The 11,926-nt window shown below is 47.2% G+C and overlaps 1 protein-coding gene across 1 annotated transcript; it reads left to right on the forward strand.

Moving 5' to 3' along the window:
* Positions 1-6,997: 6,997 nt before the first annotated feature.
* LOC131415718 (keratin, type II cytoskeletal 6A) lies at positions 6,998-11,926 on the forward strand. Its single transcript, XM_058557535.1, has 9 exons — positions 6,998-7,534; positions 8,475-8,689; positions 9,034-9,094; positions 9,251-9,346; positions 9,469-9,633; positions 10,128-10,253; positions 11,078-11,298; positions 11,521-11,555; positions 11,668-11,926. The coding sequence occupies exons 1-9, from the start codon at positions 6,998-7,000 to the stop codon at positions 11,922-11,924; spliced, it is 1,713 nt and encodes a 570-aa protein (XP_058413518.1). The 3' UTR covers positions 11,925-11,926.

Raw genomic sequence — 11,926 nt, forward strand, 5'->3', positions numbered from 1 at the left:
CTGAAAACATGTCCACACAAAAACCTGCACAGAATGTTTATAGCAGCATAGATTCTTTAATTGTGACAAACATACCACTCTGACACGGGATGTTGATAGCGGGGTAGGCTATGTGTGGGGGTGGGGGCAGTGAGTATATGGGAACTCTCTGTATTTTCTGCTCAATTTTAAAGTGAACATAAAACTGCTCTAAAAATTAGTTTGTTTTTAAAAATAGTACAACCATTTTGGAAAACTAATATACGTTTACTTGTGTGTGTGTGTGTGTGTGTGTGAAATGGAATTTATTGTGGCTCTGATTATGTACAGGTGCGATGCGCCTGACTGGCCTGGCTATGTATTTACTCTTGAGGCAGCGATTCTATCCTAGGTATTTATCTAAGTAAAATGAAAACATACGTCCACACAAAGATTCACAAGTATGTTCATGACTATTCTGTGGAAGGTTATTCCAAACTGGAAGTATTTTAGGAACCCATCAGTGGGAATGAGTAAAGCAACTATGGTATATTCATACCATGGCACATCACTCAGCAATAAAAAAGAATGAACTACCAATATTCACACAATCTGGATGAATCCCAAAAACATTTTGCTGAGTGAAAAAAGCCAGCCACACACACAAATATATACATATATATTTTAAAAGTATATGTAGTATGATTCCATTTATGTAAAGTTCCAAAAAGAACAGATTAATTCAAGGTGGAAAAATCAAACAGTGATTGCTTGGGGCAGTGGGATTCTAGGGGAAGGGCACAGAGGAATTTTCTGGAGTAATGGAGATGTTTTACAACTTGATAATGTGTGGGATCTAGAAGTGCACGAATTTGTCAAAATTGATTGAACTCTACACTTAAGATCTGTGCATTTCACTGTATGTAAATTATACTGCAATATACAAAATTTTTTTAAAAAGAGAGACTATTTCACTTTTCAAGTTTCTATAGCGGAGATGGGAAAGAAAGCAGGAAATTGGGAATGGAATCTAGATTAACCAATCAACAGTCTCTGCCATGGGGGCCAAACTTGCCAGCTACATCAAGTGTTCTTGTGTGCCTATTTGGAAAAATCCAGGCTGTTTCCCGGAAGTGCCTGAGAAAAGGGCAGCGCAAAATCGGTAGTTAATTTTATCAGATCCCTCTGAGGCCTCCTGTGCAACGTTAGTTCCACAGACTTGTGCCAGAGTATCGATGATTCATCACTAATCTCAACCCCAGGCTTAAAGTGAGATTATAAAGGATTAACAGATGGAAATAGCCACTAAATGCCGAGAAATCTCAGAGGAGACTGTCTGAGGCGTGTTCGCTCTCTAGGATACTTGTGCTCTAAGAGTCAGATGATTTCGAGATGAATTTTTTGGGTAGAATTACTCCAAATCATCCTGAAGTTGGAGGATTTTACCCAGTACATTCATAATAACCAGGTATTTCCCCTTTACTGAAATAAAGGAGGTTTAACCAGAAGGCAGATGTAGTAAGACATCATTCCTTAAGGCTGTATCTCATCCAATCACTTATATTATTTAAGTCCGGTACTTGGGGTATCGTCAGAGGGTTGTTGGAGTATTTTTACCCAACTACACTTTTTTTTTTTTTTTTTAGTGACGCAGTGTAGTGAAGTGGTAGGTAGATGATGAGGAGGTAGAAACCGGAAGCTCAAAGTGGAGGCAGGAATAAGAAGGGAGGCAGGGACGCAAGTGGAGAGAAAAAGAAACCAGGCCACTGGTGAGTCGTCTTGGAGATTTTATCGGCTCTTCTAGAGACCCGGCTTGGCTCTCTTCAACCCCCATTCTTATGGAGGACCTAGGACACATGTCGGAAGGAGGGTCTGGCCCCTGTCCTCTCGTCCATGCCCTTTGCCTTGCTCATCCCCGGCCTGATCTACACCAGCCCTGCTGTTCAGCTCACTCTCTTCCCATCCTCACAGCTTCTCTAAAGCACCTACAACATCACTTCTTACCTCAGACTATCAAACTGCCTCACTCATGAGATACACATTGCTCCTCCTCCTCCAACTAGTTTCCCCACATTGATTAGGAAAGCCAAGGGTTGTCTCCTTCTTCCAAATATACCCTTCAGTCCCCAGCCCAATTACGCACTTATCAGTTACTTAAACATTCAAGTGCACCTACCTACCCAATAGTGCTGTGTACGGGGTGAGTCAAAAAGAGATGAACACTTTCAAAAATGTATTACTCAGTAACTAGGTTTTATAGGAACGTGTACCCAAATCAATAGAAAGGAACTATCAGAGTTTTTCTATAATTGTACAAATGCTCAATTTGTGTCCCTCAAGGCACATGACATCTGTTAATCCTGTAGACTAATAACTGCATCCCGACTCATCCCAGACCCTTCGTTCATACCACTTTTGGTGGTTGAAATGGCAGTCCCAATGCATTTCTTCATCTCCTCCAGGCTATGAGGAAGAGGTGGGACAAATATGAGGTTCTTGACTTATCCCTACATGGAGTGACGTCTGGGGATTTGGGACCGCAGTTCCAGAGGCAGGTCAGTGCTTTGAACCCAGCATCTCGCTGGGCACTGTGGGAGGTGTTCTTTCAATGACCTCTGGACCCCACAATCAACCTGAGGTAGAGCTCCATCCCGCTAGGAAATGGGGCAGTCAGAAACTTCCTGCCATCGTGGATAAAGCCACTCAGGTATCACATCCAGATATGCGACCCAATCACTGTGTTCTATGCAAAAAATGAGTGCACCGTGTGCATGAAAATTGAGAAATACAAGGGAAGCTACAGTTTCGTGCATACCACATGTTCATAAACAGCCTAGTTACTAAGTCATACAATTTTGAAAGTTTCAAGACTTTCTGAACCACTCTGTATATCATAGAAGGCTGCACTTTCCACTCCAACTCTGGTGCTATTGTCTACATTGTTTACACGTGTGGTTGCATGTGTTTCTCTTTCAATGGGCGCTCCCTAGGGACGGGACTGGGTCAGTGGGATTCCCTCTGAACAGCATCATCCTGCGCTGGGACTTGCAGGATTAGGCATCAAGTCTGAAGCTTTTGACGGATGATGACAATCGCCTATCCCTCGTTCTCATCTGCCAGCCCCACCCAGGGAGGCAGAAAGACAAGGCAGATCCTCGTGAGGCAGACTTTCCACGGGCTCAGGCTTCAGGGGTTCCCTCCTGCCTTCCCCCATGCTGGGAAAAATACGAGAAGTACAGGTGAAGCCCTGGGCTCTAGAACAAATGCCTTCCTCCTTCCGTGGCAATCAGAGACGGCACTGGATGAGATGGAAGACTCTCCTGGCAGGGAGTAGAGGCTGCATTCAGCGGCCCCCTGCGGAGGAGGCCAGCTGTCATTGGTGTTACTCAGACTCCTTGCTTCAGTTTCTCTCACATAGTTGCCTGACCTGTCATCCTTTGTTCTAATCTTATTATGAAGGTCTGGCTTTCTCCACCTTGCTCCTCTGGGAAAATGTAACTCCTCTGGGCTCCACCCTGGGGCATGATTTGGGATCATTGGGGAAATTTCATCTGAGAAGTCAATCCTCTAACCATCCAGTGTGTCCTCACTGCCTATGAACACAGCTCTCTCCTGGGTGCCACAGCAGGGGTAGAGGGCAGAGGTCTGGACTCCAGAGGAGGAGAGAAGGACAGCTAGTCCAAGGCGGCAGTCTGCAGTGGGTTACTAGGGGAACACTAGTGGGAACTAGTTCCCTAGTGGGAACACTAGGCACCTCCCTGCACCCAGATGAAGAAAGACATGAGTGTCAAGGGCATGAGTCAGGAACCAGAAATTCACCTGCCTTGGGGCCCTCCTCTCTAAGCCCCTCCACTTGTTAGGAGCCCTCTCAGCTGACCTCACTCATGGTCAGGGTCACTGAAAGTGGCCCCCAGGGCGTCCTTCCCTGGCAGATGGTGTCGAGAATTTAGAGAAAAAGAAAAAATATATATCTTTATATATATTAGAGAGTCTATATACATATATATTAGAATGTATATATAGTATATTAGAGAATGCTATATTATATATGTATATATATTAGAGAATGTATATATTTATATATAAAATATTAGAGAATTATATATTATGTATATATAATATATTAGAGAATGTCTTATAAATCTGCCAGTAGGAAAAATACTTGTGGCAAGAAATTAAATGTGATATAGTATATTGCTGGTGCTATCCGGTGCAAGGGCAAGCTTGGGACTGAATAAGATGTTGAAATTAAACCATCCTCTGACAGGCTAAATGTTGAATGTGAGGTTCCTGCTGCAATTCAATTACATGCTTCATTCAGCGATGAGTCTGCTCCCACTCCGGAAAAGATATAATGTCAGTACTGAAAGGGGTACTGATCGGGTCACCAATGCTGGTTGATAGAAGCCTGCCCCCCAGTGTGCACAGCCCAGAGGACAGACAAGGACCCAGCAGAGGGTGACACAGTGGAGCCTGGCTCCACAGGAGGGAGACAACAGCTTGCTGGGTTCTCTCCGAGGACTCAGATCCTCCCTCCCTCCGACTACTGTTTCCTTCCAGCCACTTAGGCAAGGAGCTGCATTTGCCCGGAGCATTGCTCTTCCCTGTCCTGCCGCTCTGAGCGCCAGTGAGCTTGCACATCATATTTCTGATGCTGTTGCTCTTTTGCCTGCCGTGGCTCCACATGGCCTCTGGGAGCAAGGGCAAGCCCTACGTGTGGCTTCTAGGTCCTTACTAATGTGGCACAAACCTGCAGTGTTGAGATCATTTTCTTTCACCCTGCCACCCCCCGCCACACACACACACACAAGCTGCACCTGTGTTCCAATTTTTGGAGCTTCTTGTGGATCCATGAACACACCAAGCTTCTTCATACTTCCACTATAATAATGATATTAGCTCATCTTCATTGAGAACTTGTGAACAGGAACAGTGCTAAGGCTTTTGCATTAATTATTTCATGTAACCCTCACAACACTGTGTGGTAGGTACTATTTTTACCCCCAGGTTATAGCTGTAAAAATGAATAATTTGCATAAATTTTTATGTCCCAAATCAGACATATGGGAGCCTGGTTATCAGCCTGGGCACTGTCTCCAGAGCCCATGCTCTTAACTTTTTCTTTAAAGGGCCAAATAGTAAATGTTTTAGGCTTTGTGAGCCATACACTCTGTTGCAACTGCTCAGCTCCACCATTGTAGTATGAAAGCAGCCATAGACATTGGACACTGACATAGACATAGAACACTGACATAGACATTGGATACTGACATAGACATAGGACATTGACATAGACACTGGACATTGACATAGACAGAGGACATTGGGCAAATGCATGCTGCTCCCACCTGACTTGCCAACACTTCCTACCCTCCTGGCATCATCCATGCTAAGTCTAAAGCCTCTATCCCAAGAGAGCAGAGTGGGTGAGAACACCCTGCCATGGGGCAGAAGTGCCTCTTTCCCAGAACAGGGTGGAAACACATTTTCTTCGTTATTGTGGTTATTGTGCAACCAGAGTGGAGGGAGGGGAGCTTGTCTTGAGAAGGTATCTCTCTCCTGCCAGACGCTGAGTTAGCACTTCCTTTGGGCAAGGAATGCCCTGCCCTCCTGGACGCTGCACCCCCTAAAATGTTGGAGAGATGGGACTGCTTATAAAATAACAACAAAAGCTTCCCTCAGGCTCATTGCAATGAGGGGTTTGTCTTCCCTCCTCTGGCACCCATTTCCCCAAATGTTCTCATAGAACAACATGCCTACAATTGTTTTCAATGCTCCTCACGCTGAGTACTTAACGTATGGACCGGAAAAAATGAACCTCATTCCCCTGTAAACCAAACGCCACACTCACTTGACAGCCTTCCCTCCCTCTAAGAAGGAGTGTAGGGATTTGAGATTTCAAGTGTCAAGATTAGAAATATAAATTTGGAATTTACTTGTGACATCATCATACTTGTAAGGGCACATTTCTATGATTCACTGCTTCTGCATACCCCTCAACTTTCTATACACACCCCATTAAGATGTGTGATTCTCGATACTTAAGAAATGTCAAAATCTGTGGGAATCAAAATTCAGTGAATTCCTTAATGGTTTTGTCCTCTTTATTTTAGAGTCTTTAAGTTAAGCTCTAAGTGAATATTCCTAAAGAGTAGCAAAAAAGGTGTCTATGAATTCCACTTGGAAAGAAAAATTTACATGACCATCTGCTCAATGGGAAAGCAAATCCAGGGAGGGAGGTGCAGGCATAGATGGAAACCATGTGCAGAAGTCAGGTCTCCGGGCAGAGAGGCCTTGGTGATGTCTCCTGTCCTCTCAGGAAACTGACAATTGAGCAGGTTATCACACAGGACAAAGAGCATATGTGGCTCTTACACGGTAAAAGCACAACTCCGTCGTCACTCTTGCCTTTCAAAGGAGGGCTATGTCTCCAAAGGAGCCCCCATTGCCATGGCCAGGCCACCAGGAAGGACAGCTAGAGGCTCCTGAAGGACAGGTTCAAACATGGTGGAAACAACAGAGCAGGCCACTTCTTGCTCAGCCCATTGGGCAAATGCGTATAAGCCCTGAAGACACTCCCACCCTGATGGAAAGGGTGGTGCTGGTGGAAGAGAAAACCTGTGTGGGAAGGGGGCACACAGAGGAGTGTCTGAGTAAGCAGAAAGAAGGGGCAATTATTGCAGATCAGTTCCTAGTCTCCTTTGTTTGAGAACATGACTAACTCCTGACTTCAGTGTATTCATATCTAGCCTCATTGTGTTGGGATCAAGTCAAGGCTGGAAGGCAAGAGAATTTCTCCATGACTACAGGAAGCCAAAGAAGCAATCTTCATGTTTCATACCTATCTAGAGGCTGGGGTGATCTCACTATTTGTAAAGCCCAACCCATCCCAATCTGCAAGCTCACCTTCCAGGAGGGAGCCCAGCCCATTCTCACCATATATAAAGGGCTGCCGAGCAGCTCATCTCACAGATCTGCTCCTCTCAACTCTACCCTCCAGCCTCTTGCACTTTCTAAAACCTTCTCATCTTCAGGAACCATGTCTAGCAAATCCACCAGGAGGACCCAAACCATCAGCCACCGAGGCTTCAGTGCCGGCTCAGCCAGAGTCCCTGGGGCCTCCCGCTCTGGCTTCAGCAGCATCTCCGTGTCCCGCTCCAGGGGCAGTGGTGGCCTCGGTGGAGTGTGTGGAGGTGGCTTCGGCAGCCGCAGCCTCTATGGCGTGGGGGGCTCCAAGAGGATCTCCATCGGAGGGGGCAGCTATGGCATCGGTGGCGGATATGGTGGCAGAATTGGAGGTGGCTTTGGCTTTGGCGGTGGAGCCGGGAGTGGATTTGGTTTTGGCGGTGCAGCTGGTAGTGGCTTTGGGCTCGGTGGTGGAGCTGGCTTTGTTGGTGGCTATGGGGGCTCTGGCTTCCCTGTGTGCCCCCCTGGAGGCATCCAAGAGGTCACTGTCAACCAGACTCTCCTCACTCCTCTGAACCTGGAAATCGACCCCACCATCCAGCGGGTGAGGACCGAGGAGCGGGAGCAGATCAAGACCCTCAACAACAAGTTCGCCTCCTTCATCGACAAGGTGAGCAGGGAGGACCAGCCTCCAGGGGATTTCAGAGTCCCCAAACTGGAGAACCACGAATGTCCTACCAGGGGGAGACTAGGGGGGAGGGAGAAGGGGATCCCGGCTAGCTGTCGCCTGGGACGCCAGGTGGGCTCATGTGGACCACAGGCAGCAGGTGATGGGCATCATTTAGAGCTACTGAATCCTCCAATGTCCCTCATTCCTGCCTAGGAAGAAGAATTCTCAGCTTCTGATAACTCTGAACTATATATAAGGGAATGAGAGATAAAGTAGGTTAGCTTTACCTTGTGAGGAATCTAAGAGATTGAAAATAAAATTTCGGTGGAAACTGTTCTGGAGCTCTGAGAGCGGGGAAAAAGGGAAAGAAAAAAGAAAAGAAGGATATCATGGCTGGATTAAAAAAAAGACTCAGAAACATTTACATATCCATAGAAATACTAAATTTATTCTAGAAACAGAGAATGACCATTAAACGAGGATGTTTTAGAGGACTCTCATGCTTAAATGGGAAGTTAGACTGGAATCTAACCATTAATTAGTTTGGAATTACATCATTGGATTCTGAACATTTACCATCTCATTAACTAGATCCTAACTAAATAAAAACTTTGGGAAATATATCAGAGAAATACTATTTTTAATTAGGTTTGTGATTGCACTTTTCAAGAGAAAGAGAAGTAACGTAGAAAGGCACAGATAGGCTCCATACTTTAGAGGGTGAGAACACCTCGTAGGTCCATGGGGGGGGTTTCATCAGCGAGGTCTGTGGGGTGCAAGGAAAACGATTTAGGGGAGCAGACCTGTCAGCCTGAGCCCCTGTACATGCTCCGTAGTAGCCCAGCATCATGGTGACCACCAGGCCTGCTTGGGGACCTGACAGCTCACATGTCTTTCTTCCTTCCTTTGTCTGACAAATAACCATCCTGTCTTCCTCCAGGTGCGCTTCCTGGAGCAGCAGAACAAGGTCCTGGACACCAAGTGGACCCTGCTCCAGGAGCAGGGCACCAAGACCGTGAGGCAGAACCTGGAGCCTTTGTTCGAGCAGTACATCAGCAACCTCCGGAGACAGCTGGACAGTATCCTCGGGGAGAGAAGCCGCCTGGACTCGGAGCTCAGGGGCATGCAAGACCTGGTGGAGGACTACAAGAACAAGTGAGTTCAAGGGGGGAAATGGTCTCGGCTTGGTGAAGCACACACTTCAAGACTATAGGGTGACCAGGTCCAGGTGTGGGCATGAATCCTAGCGAAACATGTCCATGGACATGAAAAACACAATTATTGCCTCAAAACAAACCCCAAGGACAAGAGGGCTGCACAGATGGATGGGGAGGGTAAAGAAGCAAATAATTTAGGGGCAACAAAAGTCATCTGTTAGGTTCACTGGCAGGAAAGCTCAGTTGGGATGAATCCATTTTACGGAAAGTTCGGATCCTAGGCTGCCTTTTCTGTATCATCTTCACCACTGGTCGATTATGCTTTATCCCTTTCTATTCTAGATATGAAGATGAAATCAACAAGCGCACAACAGCAGAGAATGAATTTGTGACTCTGAAGAAGGTGAGCTGATTAAGATCAGGGGCTCATGTTTCTTTGCAGAAGGACAGGACATGGGGTTCCTTCCCACATCAGAGAGCAGAATGGGTAGGGAGGATAAAAGGTGGGCAGACTGGGTGGGAGAATCCAGTTGACTCCAATTGTTGGCTTATTCTGCAGGATGTGGATGCTGCCTACATGAATAAGGTGGAACTACAAGCCAAGGTAGACAGTCTCACAGATGAGATCAACTTCCTCAGAGCCTTCTATGACGCAGTAAGCATCTCCTCCCCCTTTTATTTTCTCTAATGGGACTTTGCAAAGGGTGGAAGACCTTGGGGTTGGCTGCCTCTGAAATGTCACAGGAAAAGATGATCTGACGATCTTGTGTTCCACAGGAACTGGCTCAGATGCAAACCCACATCTCAGACACTTCTGTGGTCCTCTCCATGGACAACAACCGTGACCTGGACCTGGACAGCATCATTGCCGAAGTCAAAGCCCAATATGAGGAGATCGCTCAGAGGAGCCGGGCTGAGGCTGAGTCCTGGTACCAGAGCAAGGTGAGCAGTGAGCTGGCAGCTGCTGCGGAATCCCGGTGCCCCCTCTCTGAAGACCAATAAGGGAAAGACTTCACAGGGGAAATCTACTTCTAGGAAGCTGGAGTCCTCTCACAGGATGTCTACCCTACACTCATAGAGTAGACATTTACAGAATTGATGTCCAAGTCTGGTAAGGCAAATCCAATTCACGAGAACAGCCACCATAGATAAAGACCTAGTGATCTCTGCTTTAGCTTCACCCTGATGCGGGCTCTCAGAAACATAGTAAAGAACATTGCTGGTCCCCAAGAGAACTAGACAGGCAGTGGTTCCCCAACAAGGATGGTGTGAGACCTGTGTACAGTATCCGATGACCTTGTAACATCAACTTCTCCTAAAATCCCTTGTGGGGAAGCCATTAGGTTCAAGTCTGTTAAATGTCTGATTCAGAAGTGAACGTCACCTTTAGCATGTGAAAGCCCATATGCACCGCCTTCTCTCCCTCTGGACTACAGTACGAGGAGCTGCAGATCACAGCGGGCAGACACGGGGACGACCTGCGCAACACCAAGCAAGAGATTTCTGAGATCAACCGCGTGATCCAGAGGCTGAGATCTGAGATCGACCATGTCAAGAAGCAGGTACGGTGGGTGACTGTGGAGAAGATTTGCATCGTTTCCTTCCGAGACCACCAGGCAGCCATCCCCATCATTTGAGAAATTCCTGGACACTGAGAGAACAGCAGGGAGAGGAGGGCATGTAGTTCCTCATTAGAGATTTCCCACAGGTTAGGAGAGACTGATCCAAACATTAGAGAATCATACAGTCACGTGACAAGACCAATCCTGACTGATCAGAGATGTAAAGACATAGTCTGGAGGCATTGAAAGGAGATTATGTAATAAGAATGGTTGATTTGAGAATACGAGAAGCAAGTAGGGAAAGAAAAGGGCAGACCAGAGTGGGGGAAGATTGTTGCAGATCTGCTCAAGAATCAAAGTGAAAAAGAAAGTGGAGTAAAGACACCGGATGGAGATCAGTGTTGCCCTAAAATATGAGGTGGAAGGAAGGCATGGTCTTGACAGTTTGATGTGAAACTCATCACTTCACTGAGGATGTTTGTAAATTTGTTGAAGTGAGTCTGGCATCCATATGAAATTATCCAACTGTCACATTCAAAAAGCCAGTGGGTCCATTTCTCCCTACATCCCCTGGTCTTATGTTTACTGTAGTATCTTCCACCAGTCACCACTCACATCCCCCTGCAGGCTGGTTAACACACAGAGGCATAGGTTTTCTCGAGTGGCTCCCAGACTAGATAAGGTGTGCAGAATGCACAAGACTGGACAAAGAGAGCCATGAACTCTGGGCTCTAGAATTCTGCCTTAATGGAAAAGAAAAACCATGGTTAGTCTCACCTGGGAGCCTAGATTGTGGGTTCATTTTGCCTATCTTCCCCCTCTAGTGCGCCAACCTGCAGGCCGCCATTGCTGATGCTGAGCAGCGTGGGGAGCTGGCCCTCAAGGATGCCAAGAATAAGCTGGCTGATCTGGAGGACGCCCTGCAGAAGGCTAAGCAGGACATGGCCCGGCTGCTGAAGGAGTACCAGGAGCTGATGAATGTCAAGCTGGCCCTGGACGTGGAGATCGCCACCTACAGGAAGCTACTGGAAGGCGAGGAGTGCAGGTGGGTAACTCACTCAACCTCCTCAATCATCTGGGTCCATCTCCATGAGGTGCAGGCAGTGAGCACAAGTTTAAGGAGCTCTGGTGGTGGCCATAATTGTTGCTCTCAGGGAACCATTTAAAGGCACTTTCCCCAGGGACTATGCTCAACACCGAGGCTTCCCACACTGGTCCAGCAGAGGCTCTCTGGGATCTCATGATCTCTGTGTTTCCTTCTTCCTAGGCTGAGTGGGGAAGGCGTTGGACAAGTCAACATCTGTAAGTATCTTTGCTTGCCTCCCTCCCTTGCCCTGGTACTCTTCTGACTGGACTCAGGCTGGCAGAATGAGGTCACCGAGTCTTGTGTGTCCTTGTCCCCTCCTCTCCACAGCCGTGGTGCAGTCCACCGTCTCCAGCGGCTATGGTGGCGCCAGTGGTGTTGGCGGTGGCTTAGGCCTGGGTGGAGGCAGCGGCTACTCCTACGGCAGCGGTCACAGCATTGGAGGTGGCTTCAGTTCCGGCAGTGGCAGAGGCATTGGGGGTGGCTTGATTTCCACTGGAGGTGGCTTGATTTCCACTGGGGGCGGCAGTTCCACCATCAAATACACCACCACCTCATCCTCCAGCAAGAAGAGCTACAAGCACTGAAG

The sequence above is a fragment of the Diceros bicornis genome, chromosome 17 (genome assembly GCF_020826845.1).
Source record: "Diceros bicornis minor isolate mBicDic1 chromosome 17, mDicBic1.mat.cur, whole genome shotgun sequence".
In the NCBI taxonomy this organism is placed as follows: Eukaryota; Metazoa; Chordata; class Mammalia; order Perissodactyla; family Rhinocerotidae; genus Diceros; species Diceros bicornis.

Bases quoted from the DNA above. Each gene is read 5' to 3' on its own strand.
- LOC131415718 (XM_058557535.1), top strand. From the start codon at position 6,998: ATGTCTAGCAAATCCACCAGGAGGACCCAAACCATCAGCCACCGAGGC. The intron at 7,535-8,474 runs GTGAGCAGGGAG...GTCTTCCTCCAG, and splicing joins TCGCCTCCTTCATCGACAAG to GTGCGCTTCCTGGAGCAGCA. The intron at 10,254-11,077 runs GTACGGTGGGTG...TTCCCCCTCTAG, and splicing joins TCGACCATGTCAAGAAGCAG to TGCGCCAACCTGCAGGCCGC.